General features: G+C 36.8%; 1 protein-coding gene across 1 annotated transcript in view; it reads right to left on the bottom strand.

Annotated features, from left to right (window-relative positions):
* The window catches only part of ror2 (receptor tyrosine kinase-like orphan receptor 2), a 147,191-nt gene extending 131,720 nt beyond the window's left edge, over window positions 1–15,471 (bottom strand). The window contains exon 1 of the mRNA XM_062031076.1: window positions 15,325–15,471. Within this exon, the coding sequence (XP_061887060.1) occupies window positions 15,325–15,400 (76 nt within the window). The 5' untranslated portion in view covers window positions 15,401–15,471. The remainder of the gene's footprint in view (window positions 1–15,324) is intronic.
* Between the last annotated feature and the right edge of the window lie 204 nt (window positions 15,472–15,675).

Here is a 15,675-nt window from a genome sequence, read left to right as displayed (position 1 = left end):
AGCGGTAGAAAATAGATGGATGGATGAATCTATTACCTCAATCTGAGTTAATGCAAGATTATTCTACTCTGAACTAGTACTCTACATTTGGCTCAATGTCATCCTTATTGTACTACCTGTTTGTCCCTGCTTAGAAGCATATCATAACACACCTGGTCTACCAGAGCATAAAAAAGACTTAGCAGGAGGGATCAGTCAGTACGTGTCCATGCACCAAATTAGTCACATTTTTTTTCAAATAGTTCAGCTCTAAATAGGCATCCTACAGCCCATGGAACCACTTTAATCCCTAACACACCTGGATTATGCGATTGAAAACCAGATCTCTCAAGTAGGTGGGTGCGGCCGAAGGGGACCCTTCGTATCGCGCATGCGCCAGTCTCAACGTACAGGATATAACCCGGAAACAGCTACCAATCAATAAAAACGTAGCAACAATTGTAGACAACACTTTTTATTTGCTTCACGAATTAAAAGGAAGAAGAAAAACTATATTTATTTATTTCACTCTGTGTACATGAATGAGCATCTCACAAAACGCAATGCTGGAATCGCCAAGAAAGCACGCGACTTGAGAAGGCAGGGAAAAATCCAGGGAACTTGGAGCACCAACTGTAAAATCTACATCAAGCTGAATGGAGGTCCAGAAGCAAGAGTAATTGTTGTCCATGACATCAAGGACCTGGACAATTTTTAAAGTTTACACAGCTACCAAAACAACGATGATAATGGACTCTGACAGAAAACAAACACCCAAATTCAACATCGACACTACTATGTTCCAAGGGACGACTAAACAAGAGGACCTACATTCAGGATTGCATCCACCTACACTTATTGAGATTATTGAAACAACATCAAAGATTGTTGAACAAGAAAATATGGAACTAAAAAATTTCTGCAACAAAGATTACAAAAACCAGGATTTGGAAAATGATATAGATCCAGATACAATTTTTTTCTCCCACATCAGTAATAATTGTTTTTATTATACAGATGATCAATATAATAGCAACATTACATGCGATAACAAATTGTCAATTATTCATTTTAATAGCAGAAGCTTGTATGCAAACTACAACAACATTAAGAAATTTTTGGAACACATCAACGAACCATTCAAAGTGATTGCTGTTACAGAAACATGGATTGATGATTAAAAAAGGAATAGATTTTGATCTGGAGAGATATGAACTAAACTACATCAACAGAACCAACAAAAATGGAGGAGGAGTAGCCGTTTACGTGATGAAGAACCTGAACTACAAAGTGGTAAAAAAAACATGTCATTTGCTATAGATAATATCTTAGAATGTATAACCATTGAAATATGTCAGGAAAAAAGCAAAAACATTTTCATCAGTTGTATATATAGATCACCTAAGTCAAGTATAGAAACATTTGAAGAATGGATCAAGGCTACTTACATGGATAATGGTCAAAGAATAATGTTCTTATGTGGTGACTTTAATATTGACTTATTGAACCCTAACAAGCAAAAGTCTATTGATGACTTCATTGATACAATGTACAGCATCAGTTTATATCCAAAAATCACAAAACCAAGTAGAATCACGGCACACTGTGCCACGCTTATTGATAATATTTTTACCAATGAGTTTGACAATAACACTACAAGTGGTCTACTTATAACCGACGTTAGTGATCATCTGCCAGTTTTTACAATATATGATGGACACTACAAGAAGAAAATGGAAGACAAAAGGACATTTCGAAGACTGTGCACAGAGAAGAGGATGACTGCTTTCAAAATTGAGCTACAAAAGCAAGATTGGGACAACGTGTACAATGAAAAAGAGGTTGATGAAGCATATGAACATTTCTTAAACAAGTTCATAATACTTTATGACAAACATTGTCCATGGATACAACTTAGTAATAAACAGAGAAAGAATAATCAACCATGGATGACAAAAGGATTAAAAAATGCTTGTAAGAAGAAGAATACACTATATAGAGAATTTATAGCACAAAGAACTATAGAGGCAGAAATTAAGTACAAAAAGTATAAAAACAAGTTAACAGAAATACTACGATCATGTAGAAAAGAATATTACAGTGAATTATTGGACAGGAACAAAAATAATATGAGAGCAACATGGGGCATCCTCAATAGCATTATTAAAAATGGCACAAAGAGGGACTACCCTCAATACTTTTTAGACGGAAATAAAAACAATGACAACATAAAGGAAGTAGTTGAAAGCTTCAATAATTATTTTGTAAATATTGGACCAAAATTGGAAGAAAGGATTCCAGACCCAGTTCCAATTGAGGACTATAATGATACCATAGAGCGAAATCCCAACTCCATGTTCCTCAGTAATGTGACACAGGAGGAAATAGTTACAATCGTGAAAAAATGTAAATCTAAGACTTCAACTGATTGTAATGGAATTTATATGGAAACGATAAAAAAGGTTATAGAAGAGATCTCAGGACCATTAATGTATATTAGCAACCTATCATTTCAAACAGGAACATTCCCAAACAAAATGAAAATAGCTAAAGTTGCACCAATTTATAAGACTGGAGATAAACATCAATTTACAAATTATAGACCTGTTTCTTTACTTCCGCAATTTTCTAAAATCATTGAAAAACTGTTGAATAACAGATTAGAGAGTTTCATGAATAAAAATAGAATACTCGAAGAGAACCAATATGGATACAGAGCTAATGTCTCAACTTCAATGGCTTTAATTGAAATTACAGAAGAAATTACCAATGCAATAGACAGTAAAAAATGTGCAGCAGCAGTTTTTATGGATCTAACTAAAGCATTTGACACAATTAATCACAATATTTTAATCAAAAAACTAGAACGATATGGCATCAGAGGGTTAGTCTTAAACTGGATAAGAAGTTATCTAACGAACAGGAAACAATACGTGAAGCTAGGCGAACACATGTCTACAATGCTAAATATATCCTGTGGTGTACCTCAGGGATCAATATTAGGACCTAAATTATTCAATCTCTATATAAATGACATTTGTAAAGTTACAAAAGATTTAAAGTTAGTATTATTTGCGGATGATACAACAGTGTTTTGTTCAGGAGAGAACACACAGGAGATAATACAAATAATAACAGAAGAAATTAACAAATGAAAAAGATGGTTTGACAAAAACAGACTATCGTTGAATCTTAGTAAAACTAAAATAATGCTATTTGGTAATAGTAGAAGAGAAAGTCGAACACAAATACAAATAGACGGAATAGAAATTGAAAGAGTAAATGAAACCAAATTTCTAGGTATAATGATTGATGATAAATTGAACTGGAAATCTCACGTAAAAAATATACAACATAAAGTAGCAAGAAACACGTCAATAATGAATAAAGCAAAACATGTTCTAGACAAAAAATCACTTCATAGTCTATACTGCTCACTAGTGTTACCATATCTGAGCTACTGTGTAGAAATATGGGGAAATAATTACAAAAGTACACTTCATTCATTAACGGTGTTACAAAAAAGATCAGTTAGAATAATACATAATGTTGGATATAGAGAACATACAAATCCTTTATTTATTGAATCAAAGATACTGAAATTCCACGACATAGTGAATTTGCAAACAGCTAAAATTATGCACAAAGCAAACTATAACCTGCTACCCAAGAATATACAACAATTCTTCTCAACAAAAGAGGAGAAATATAATCTTAGAGAAAAATGTAATTTAAAACATGTGTACGCACGTACAACACTTAAGACCTTCAGTATATCAGTATGTGGAATTAAATTATGGAATGGATTAAGCAAAGCAATCAAACAATGTACTAATATGATCCACTTCAAGAAACTCTTCAAACTTAAAGTGTTTACAAAGTACAAAGAAGAAGAACCATGACAAACATTTTCAATCTATTTCATCCATTCATTCATTCATTCTTAAAGTAATCTTACTTATCTCATCATATGAAATATGACTTTCTTCACCAATTATTATTATTAAATTCTTACTATTATTTATTTATTTATTTTTATTGTGATTACATATGGAGTTTATTGTGAATAAATTGAGAACAGGAAGTGAATAAAAAAGTTTCAGCAACTGTTATGTAAAGAAAAGGGGTAGGATTAAATAAGCTCTGCTTCTTCCTACTCCTTTTCGAACATGTTGAAAAGAGAAACTGGAAATTGTGATGTATCATGTTGTATGCTTGCATGTTCGAAATAAACTCAAACTCTAACTCTAACTCTCAAACGAACTACAAATGAGATGAGAGAGAACAAAGTAGGCATAGTAAAGGCAAATAATAAAGCGTACACACAACTCTTCACGCTGCATTCGTGCACTCCAAACTGACTAACAATAACTCTGTATTCCACTCAACTGGCAAGATAGTCCAGAACAATAACAACCTTTATCTGGAACAGTATCGGCTGGGGCACAAACGATTGTTTCCTTCGGATTTAAAACTCCATCCATCAATCCACAGAGCCTTATGAATGGACTCTGAGACATTCGAAAGTTTTGTTTCCATGATTCTGCACCCAAAAACTCCTTTGAAAAAACTCTTCCGCCGGCCTTTCTTTGCTTCTGACCAGCATACGGTCTGATACATTCTTTGTAATAGCATCATGTTCTTAGCGCGATCTAAAACATATATATGCCTGTCTCACATAGGGATTGTGAATGATTGACAAAGTTGTTTTTTTTAAAGTGCAGTTCTCCTTTAATAGTGCAATTTAAATGTTGATGATGTGCATTTATTTGATTTTTTTAAAGAATGAAGGTTATGGCAAGCAGAATACTTTTTATTTTCCCCAAAATATACGTTGAACCTATAAAGTGTGATTTATCCGATTACTCAATTATTTAAGCAAACTAATTGATAGATTACTCCATTACTAAAATAATAGATAGCTGTAGTCCTATATTGCAGTACTGTGAGTAATGTAGTACTATATATGTAACATGTTTGAGAAGAATTGGTAGTATTTTAGTAGTAAAACCTAATAAGCCCAATTGGCTTCTTTACTTTCTATCTTCATCGAAATAATTAAACTGATCTACAATTGTTGCAATAAAATGTTTGTTAACAAAGGACTAATGAATTGATTAAATGTTCTATGGAAGTTTTTCCTCTAATAAGGACATGTGACATTAAACCATGCATGTAACTGAAGGGTTGTCATTTCTGTTTTACCGTCTCTTAAAGGCCTACTGAAATGAATTTTTTTTATTTAAACGGGGATAGCAGATCTATTCTATGTGTCATACTTGATCATTTCGCGATATTGCCATATTTTTGCTGAAAGGATTTAGTATAGAACAACGACGATAAAGATCGCAACTTTTGGTATCTGATAAAAAAAGGCTTGCCCCTACCGGAAGTAGCGTGACGTAGTCAATTGAACATATACGCAAAGTTCCCTATTGTTTACAATGATGGCCGCATGAAGTGAGAGAGATTCGGACCGAGAAAGCGACAATTTCCCCATTAATTTGAGCGAGGATGAAAGATTTGTGGATGAGTAAAGTGCAAGTGAAGGACTAGTGGGGAGTTGAAGCTATTCAGATAGGGAAGATGCTGTGAGAGCCGGGGGTGACCTGATATTCAGCTGGGAATGACTACAACAGTAAATAAACACAAGACATATATATACTCTATTAGCCACAACACAACCAGGCTTATATTTAATATGCCACAAATTAATCCTGCATAAAAACACCTACGTGTTTGTTATGCTAGCTCCTAGCTCCTCTGCTAGCTCCTAGCTCCATAGAACGCGCCAATACAATTCAAACACCTGATCAACACACACAATCACTCAGCCCAAAAGACCGTTCACCTAACCCAAGGTTCATAAAACGTATATATTTTTAAAAAGTTACGTACGTGACGCGCACATACGGTCAAGCTATCAAATGTTTAGCAGCCAAGGCTGCCTACTCACGGTACCTGATATTCAGCTGGGAATGACTACAACAGTAAATAAACACAAGACATATATATACTCTATTAGCCACAACACAACCAGGCTTATATTTAATATGCCACAAATTAATCCTGAATAAAAACACCTACGTGTTTGTTATGCTAGCTCCTAGCTCCTCTGCTAGCTCCTAGCTCCATAGAACACGCCAATACAATTCAAACACCTGATCAACACACACAATCACTCAGCCCAAAAGACAGTTCACCTAACCCAATGTTCATAAAACTTATATATTTTTAAAAAGTTACGTACGTGACGCGCACATACGGTCAAGCTATCAAATGTTTAGCAGCCAAGGCTGCATACTCACGGTACCTGGTATTCAGCTGGGAATGACTAAAACAGTAAATAAACACAAGACATATATTTACTCTATTAGCCACAACACAACCAGGCTTATATTTAATATGACACAAATTAATCCTGCATAAAAACACCTAGCTAGCTAGCTCCTAGCTAGCTAGCTCCTAGCTAGCTAGCTCCTAGCTCCATAGAACACGCCAATACAATTCAAACACCTGATCAACACACACAATCACTCAGCCCAAAAGACCGTTCACCTAACCCAAGGTTCATAAAGCTTATATATTTTAAAAAAGTTACGTACATACGCAAAAAAAAAGTTGCGCACATACGGTCAAGCGATCAAATGTTTAGAAGCCAAAGCTGCATACTCACGGTAGCACGTCTGCGTCTTTGTCATCCAAATCAAAGTAATCCTGGTAAGAGTCTGTGTTGTCCCAGTTCTCTACAGGCGTCTGTGTATCGAAGTCAAAAGTCCTCCTGGTTAGAGTCTCTGTTATCCGAGTTCTTCCATCTTGACTGCATCTTTCGGGAATGTAAACAAAGACGCGCCGGCTGTGTACTGTTGTTGCTGACTTCGTTCGAAAAATACGTCCGTTTCGCACCGACAACTTTCTTCTTTGCTTGCTCAGCTTCTTTCTCCATAATGCGATGAACATAATTGCAACAGATTCACGAACACATATGTCCAGAATACTGTGGAATTATGAAATGAAAACAGAGCTTTTTTGTATTGTATTCAATGGGGAAGGCATACCTCTGTTCCCCGGGCTACGTCACGCGCATACGTCATCCTCAGAGGCGTTTCGAACCGGAAGTTTAGCGGCAAATTTAAAATGTCACTTTATAAGTTAACCCGGCCGTATTGGCATGTGTTATAATGTTAAGATTTCATCATTGATATATAAACTATCAGACTGCGTGGTCGGTAGTAGTGGGTTTCAGTAGGCCTTTAAGTAGTAGGCTAAAGTGCAGTCTTCCATTGCAATCATTACAGCTTGTCATTCACCTTGACTGCTGAATCATCTTCTCTCTGGTCTTTTTTAAACCCTTCTTTTTCCAGGGTGACATGATTGTTCAACATCATCAAAGGTTTTAAAATCAAGCATTGGACAATATTTGAAAAGTGCTAAAATATATACTGGTTGCATAATATTGATGAAATTATATTCTTTGTTTGCTTTGTTCCGCAAATTTGACAGCAAAAAACAAACAAACAACCTTGTTCTGAACGCACTGTAGCGTATTCGCAAGCAAGCTAGCATCCCTCCACAGTGCAAAGCCACTTTTACGTCAGCAATCCTCGCCTCTATGGCAGCAAACAAACTACGTTTCTAACATGTATCATGTTAGAAACGAAGGACGAAGAATAGCTAAACATGCTACACTACACACCGTAGGACAGGGGTGGGCAATTAATTTTTACCGGGGGCCGCATGAGCTACCCGAGCACTGCTGGAGGGCCACATCGACAATATTTCAATTAAATTTTGCTCAATATTATTTTTGATATATACCGTAAGATAAATAATAATAATAATAATAATAATAATAATTAATAATAATAGTAATACTTCAACATAGTGTGTGTAACAGCATTCCATGACTAATATAAATAAATTAACATTAATAATAAATGACAGTAAAATAAGCACACGTATGACTGAGGAGTCATAGCGTAACTTTGTGTGGTGTTTGAGTTGTCCGACTTTTTGTGTGGCCATAAACGCACCAGTGGTTTAGTGCTATGCGTGTTGGTGACAGATGACAAGTTGGTTTTGGCCTGGTTTGTACGGCAGAAAATGACTACTTTTTCGAGATAGAATTGTTTTACTCATGTTTTTGGTGTGGTTATGTCCGAATATAAACAGTTTTGCTCAATAAAGTGATCGATATAATTCCTGTCCTCGAAGCATCTCGATAGACGTTACAATAATTGAACGGTGTTCAATTGAACGGTGTTGTAAACGGTGTTGACGAACACCATTAGGGCCGCTTGTTGTCACTGTCACTCAAAGTTGCATTGCAAAATTCCATAGAATAAATATGTTTATTTTGTTTAGAATTCAGATGGGATTTGATTTGGTGCGCGGCATATACTTGCTGCGCGCAGCGGACGCTTGAGCAGTGCGCAATTGCGCAGGCACGCACCTTAGAGGGGACGTTGCTTTGCAGTTCATGTCTTGTTGAAAACACGGCATTCCTCATCAACTTTTCTCTTTTTAGCGTCTCGGGTGTAAACCGTGCATCACTTGTCGCTGCATGTGCACCTTCACTCGCAGGTTACACACGGACACACGCCCTTAAATAATACTTTTCAAAATAAAAGCAGCACAGTTGTATTGCGCGCAGGACATAGATGTTTTTTCAACTTTATTTTGTAATTGCAGCTGTTCACATTCACTCACAACCAAGCACACGCATACGTCCACACGGAAGTAATACAAATAACGATTTTCAAAACAAAAGCAGCACCGTTGTATTGCACACTCGACATAGATACTTTTTAAAATTTATTTTGTAATTTATAATTGGCCTCACGCGGGCCGGACAGGGACGCACAAAGGGCCGGATGCGGCCCGCGGGCCGCAGAATGCCCAGGTCTGCTCTAGCGGGTGACTTTTCAAATGATGCTACACATTAGCAGTGCTGCTACTTTTTGTAACAACGCTTTTGCCGCATACTTGTTCGACATCTTCCCGCTTGAAGCCAAACCACCGCCAGACGATGGACCCTGTGTTGTTTTTCTTAGGAATTAATTATTCCTTCATTTGTTACCAGATTCGCACCTTCTTTCTCTCGTATTACCTGTCGCACCACTCCGCTAGCATCACAGCTAATGTTACGCATGTTGCTACCTCTCTGCTCAGCGAGGGCGTATGACGCGACAGTATGTGACGTATGTAAAAAGGTGCCCTTGTTTTATGTCTCTGTCAGAAGGAGAGACAAGAAAGAGTGAAAAAAGCCTGTAGTGTAATGCCCGCAGCTAAAAGCAACTGCGTGAGAACGTATATTCGAATATCACGATATAGTAATTTTCCATATCGCACAGAGACAAACCTGCGATATATCAAGTATATTCGATATATCGCCCAGCCCTAACACAAATATAAAAAAATACAATGACCTTATGAGTAGAGCAAATACTAGTGCAAGTACTGTGCTTGGGGATGGTTGAAAGGATCCCCAAAGGCGTTGCCTCTGTTTGATTACAGGGATAGTAGTCTACTAAAACACCCCCACAGCAAAGGAAGGGCCTATGGCATAATTAGAACCACCAGCAGTCCTCATTCTAACCATCAAGGTGAGTCATTCTGTGCGAGGATCAAGTACTCATTCCAGCTTTTCCACAGCATTTCACTCCAACTTTATATGCAAATTATTGGTAATTATTTCTTAAATGTGTTCTTCAATCGATTGTAGCTGAGATAGGCTCCAGTGCCCCCCGTGACCCCGAAGGGAATAAGCGGTAGAAAATGTATGGATGGATGGGTGTTCTTCAATGAAAACGTCCATCACACCCAAACACACATGCACACACATGTACGCACACACACGAAGCAATACACACATACACACCCCTGACTGACAAATCTGCATGTCTTTAGCACCATTAGTCTACTCAGGGTGTCAAACGTATGGCCCACGGACCTGCGAAATAGTTTAATCTGGCCTGCGGCCCGCAAAATGAGTTTGCTAAGTATAAAAATTTGCTGCATTTTTTTATTGAAATAAACTGCTGTTATAAATGTGTCCATTTGATGTCCCAATAGCAACTCCAGTGTAACTCACATCACTGTTTAAAAATTATGTGTCAGCTGACTTTAAGCACCCTCTGGATTGGCTGCTGCTACTCTAATCAGCGCAGGTGCAAGCAATCAGCTGTTCCTGTTGTGGCTGGTGGCAGACTAATGTAGTAGCAACGCACAATACCTTTTTTTATGTAAATTATCCACTCAACAGATAAAATAACGAAACGGTAAGATGGAAAGACTAAAGTAAACATGACCATCATCTTTGTAGTTCCATAAAGCGCTCACAATTTGTTGACAGCACAAGGTGCACTGTGAACTCCATTGTAATCTGGAGAAATCACTGCTTGTAAGCGGCAATGCCAGTGACCTTCGATCCCTCAGGCGGTACTGCATGTAAAAGATATCACCACATGTGCTCAGGAACACTTCAGAAAACCACTGTCAGTAACTACAGTTTTTCGCTACATCTGTAAGTGCAAGTTAAAACTCTACTAGGCAAAGCCAAAGCCATTTATCAACAACACCCAGAAACGCCGCCGGCTTCGCTGGGCGCAAGCTCATGTAAGATGGACTGATGCAAAGTGGAAAAGTGTTCTGTGGTCTGACGAGTCCACATTTCAAATTGTCTTGGAAACTGTGGACGTCATGTCCTCCGGACCAAACAGGAAAAAAAACATGTTATAGGCGCAAAGTTCAAAACCCAGCATCTGATGGTTTGGGGGTGTATTAGTGCCCAAGGCATGGGTAACTTACACATCTGTGAAGGCACCATTAATGCTGAAAGGTACACACAGGTTTTGGAGCAACATATATTGCCATCCAAGCAACGTCTTTTTCATGGACACCCCTGCTTATTTCAGCAAGACAATGCCAAGCCACATTTTGCATGTGTTACAACAGTGTGGCTTCGTAGTAAAAGAGTGCGGGTACTAGACTGGCCTGCCTGTAGTCCAGACCTGTCTCCCCTTGAAAAAGGTGGTGCATTATGAAGCCTAAAATACTACAACGGAGACCCTGGTCTGTTGAACAGCTTAAACTGTACATCAAGCAAGAATGGAAAATAATTTCACCTGAAAAGCTTCAAAAATTGGTCTCCTCAGTTCACAAACGTTTACTGAGTGTTGTTAAAAGGAAAGGCCGTGTAACACAGTGGTAAAAATGCCCCTGTGCCAACTTTATTTGCAATGTGTTGCTGCCATCAAATTCTAAGTCAATGATTATTTGCAAAAAAAAAATTAGTTTCTCAGTTCCAACAATAAATATCTTGTGTTTGCAGTGCATTCAATTGAATATAAGTTGAAAAGGATTTACAAATCATTGTGTTCGGTTTTTATTTACAAATTACACAATATTGTGTAATGGTGACAAAATACCAAACTGTCTTACCAACATTACATTTTAGGAATGCAATAACCAACATATATCAAAACTAACTACAAGATGTGCCTAAAGTCTTGGCACACAGTAATATAAATTAGAACAACTAAAATAATGATTCTACAACGAAGAAATGTAAAATTAAATTAAAAGAACAAATAATTATGTTCTAAATATTTTCTTGATTTTGATTTATTGTTATTCATCCATCATATTATTATATTTGAAATGTACTATATTTTTAAATGATTAAAATTGTGTTCACTTAGTTGAAACAACCTTTTTACGTAATCATATATGTATGTTATATGTATACATTTGTACAGGATGTCCCTAAAGTCTGTCAGGCTTGTCCCTGACAGTTTGGTCATGTTTTAGTTTTTCCTCTGTGTCTGTCTTTATTTCCTGTTAGCGCTCTTATTTTGTCTTTATTTCCTGCTTGTATCCCTGACTGTTTTTTCCCCTCAGCTGTGGCTGATTGGCACCAGGCCACACCTGGTGTCAATCAGCCAGCTGCTATTTAGATCTGCTTTGTCCTCCAGTCAGGGCTGGATTATTGTCGCTACTACCTGTCATTTATACTTGTCGTTGTAGCTGTGTCTACTTCTGTTCACTCTGCTCATGCCATAGTCTCGTTTCTTGCCACGTAAGTGTTAGTTCCTTCGTGTCACAGTAAGTGTTTTTGTTTCTTGTCCACAGTTTTTGTCCACAACCTTTGTGCTAGTTTTTGTTCATAGCCAAGTTTGTTCTCCGCCTTGTGCGCGCCTTTTGTTTGTACCCTTTTGTTTGTTTTTGGTTATAGTGTTAAATTAAATCATGTTTTCCTGCTCAATGCCTGCTGCCATCTCTGCATCTTGGGGTTCGTCACCAACACACTCTGACAAAGTCTAGACTAAAAATGCATATATCATACAACAATAATATACACAGTATTTATATTCTTTAAAAAAATAATTCTAACCATGTTTTAAAATATTTAATTTTTAAAATTGTCATTTATATTGTTTAACCTTTTTTATAATATTTACTAAATGTATAATTTAAATTTAAAAAAATGTAATACAGGCTGTCCCTAAAGTCTAGACTAAAAATGAATATCTTATGCAATTAAAAACTATATACAATTTATATATTTTGTACATAATGTATATAAATAATTGCCTATTTCTATCTAATTTACTATTACTATTATGTTTAAATTTTGATAATTTAGGTTTAAGCATGTTTTAAAATAATTATTCATTAATAAAACAATTCTAATATACGTGTCCTAAAAGTTGGACACTTACGCAAAATTGCATAATTTATACAATTACAAAAAAAATATATAATGGATAAATATTTTAAAAAAGAATAAAAGTTATGTTGTATGAATGGAAGGTGGGACAGGTCTCTTGTCCTTTAAAAGTAAAGAATGTTATAGTGACAGTGTCTGATTGAGATAAGAATTAAAATAATGGCTTCTTGCACAACTCAAAGAGAGTTGGGTGGTAAAGGGGGAGGGGTGACCCCCGCTTCATAGCAAATGGTAAAAACAGGAAGTCTCTGCAGCCTTCCAACACCCCCATCCCTGCAGGGAAGGTAAATGAATGAAGATGAGGGGCAAAGCCAAGACTCAACAAGATCTGTGGAGACAATTAGCATGACAACGGCGACGCGGTGTGAAGATGACTTGGAGCATTAACAGATTCTTCCTCAGTTGAAAAAACAAAACTGTCACAACCTTTTCCACCCAGGGACGCATTCACTGAGATTCAAGCTACTTCAATGCATTCAAATAAGAAAACCTCATTAAAAATACCAACATGACACTTATTAACCACAAAATATTAATTGGTCATGCATCATTACCAAAAACATTTGAACAGCTTGCCATACCTTTTCAATGTATTAAGTACACTTTGACATCATAGTCAGGACAGTACAAACTTTTTTTACGAGGGACGCACACTTATAAATCAAAAGGGGTATTTTGATGTCAAAGATGCTAAAAGCAATCCAATGTAGGCTGATATATGAGAAATTATTTTAACAAAACATCTTAGCAGTGTGTAATTGCTGACAAGGCTAATTATTGTAATATCTGTTAATATATGATTAATAATGTTTTAATTGTAACTGAAAGACAAGAGCCCCCCCCCCCAAAAAAAAGCTGTGTGCCCAAAATGGCTCTGTGTCTTCACTTTGTACCCAAAAAATAATAATTACAGTATAGACTACATTTACACTGCATGATTCTATTTTTTTCCAGTTGACTTTTAATAATGCAAGTAAAATTTAATCTTTATCAGACTCCAGTGTAAATGGGCAATGGGCCAAATGTGGCCCCAATGTGGCCTCGACGTCACTTGCATACGCAGTTCGATAAACTGAAAACAAAAGAAGTTGACCGGATTTCGTAAATGAACAAGGAAATCACTACTACTACTATAAAATAAATACAAGTTGCCACACCTTAAAAATTTATGTTTTTATACATGAAAATAAATTAAAGTATTATAATGTACGAACTGATATATATAGTGTAATATATTTGGGAGATTCCAATCTTTTTATGGCTGTTAAGTAGAGGCAACACGGAGATCAGCGTGAATCTTAGCATAGTTTTATTTTTCAACTCATTTATGTAAACAACTAATGCAATGTACGTAACATGTAAACAAATACACCACAGTGTCAATTCCGGTCCTTCAACAATCACTACTTATTCGGAATCAAAATATATATTCGTATATTACATATAGTCCATTATTTGCGCACTATTATTGACTAGTGGTGCACCGAAAATTCGTCCGTCGAAAAAACACTTTGCTCACCGAAACTAGATGTTGTGACGAAGTATCCACTTCCACTGACTGGTCACGTCTGTCCCTGCGCACACAAATGACCTAGCACACCCAAAGCATACGGGTCACATTCAAGTCACATTGCCATTTAGACTGAAGTCACATTTGAAAAGATCAGATTCCAATCAGATTTGGACTACCTCCTGAAGTGTCATGAATTTGATGCCAAAATATCACATTTGAAGCACTTTGAGTGTTTAAACTTGCAAAAAAAATCCGATCTATGTTACTTGAGGGCAAAATAATCTGATTTGGTGTGCAGTGTAAACGGAGCCATTATTATTATTTTTACCAAACACAATTAGAGCTAATAAAATCTAGCTGTGGGCCCATAATGGCCCTGTGTCTTCACTTTGGACACCCAAATCAAATGACTATGCCACACTTACTTATTCTAATGTTGTCATAAGGCCTAAATTTGTATTTTTACCAAACATTGATCAGGGCCAATAAAAAAAACAAGCTGCTGGCCCAAAATGACCTCCGGTCTTTACTTTGGACACCAAGAAATAATGCTATGCAACGCTATGCTAATTTGTCTATGGATATTCTCATTCATCCAGATCATTATAATTTCAGGGCATTCAATCGATCACAACTGGGCAGATCGATTAAATGGCGATCAACCTGAGAATGCTATGTATGCTAACTTCTTAGTAATGTTAGAATGTGGCTGGGGCCAACAAAAAAATAACTGTGGGCCCAAAATTGCCACAGGCCTTCACTTTGGACACCAGTAAAGATCAATTCAATGACTATGCCATGCTATGCTAACTTCTCAGTAAAATTGTATAATCGTGCCTTAAAGTCTTAAACTGTATTTTTTCATCGAACATCAATCAGGGCCAATAAAAAAACAAGCCGTGGGCCCGAAAATGTTTTCATTTTGGACACAATGTGTGTTATAAAAGACTACGCAGGACGAGGAAAAGTCAAATAAAGGATACATTTTAAAAAAAAAAGTAGAGTTAAAACGATGGAGAAAAAGTGAACAAAGGTGAGAAGAAGATGCAAATGAAGAGCAAAGCGTGGGCGCTGCTCTACATGAATTATGATCTTGTCTTACCCAAGCATCTCATGACGACACCCAGAAGAAAAAAACACATCCACAACGAATTCCTCACTGAGAAAGAAAAGTTCATTTTGTCTTCTTTTAGCCGCTTCTTGCCTTCTTGTTCTGCCTGTTAGAGTCAGCAGGCAGTCCGGGACACAAGGAGTCCGGTCGGCTTGTGAGGAGGAGTCATGTCTGCTGGATCCTGCAGGACGAACATGCAGCGCAAACTAACACAACTCGTACTACTGACAACTCAACTAAGGATGTTAAAAATAAAGACTTTGCAGCAGCAGGACAACATCGACAGACAAAATATAATTACTATAATGCAAGTACACATGCAACTTCTTGTCTTAAAATATT

Source organism: Entelurus aequoreus, linkage group LG21, assembly GCF_033978785.1.
Source record: "Entelurus aequoreus isolate RoL-2023_Sb linkage group LG21, RoL_Eaeq_v1.1, whole genome shotgun sequence".
Lineage (NCBI taxonomy): Eukaryota > Metazoa > Chordata > Actinopteri > Syngnathiformes > Syngnathidae > Entelurus > Entelurus aequoreus.
The sequence above is the reverse complement of the archived record's forward strand: the minus strand, read 5'-3'. Positions and strand labels throughout refer to the sequence as shown.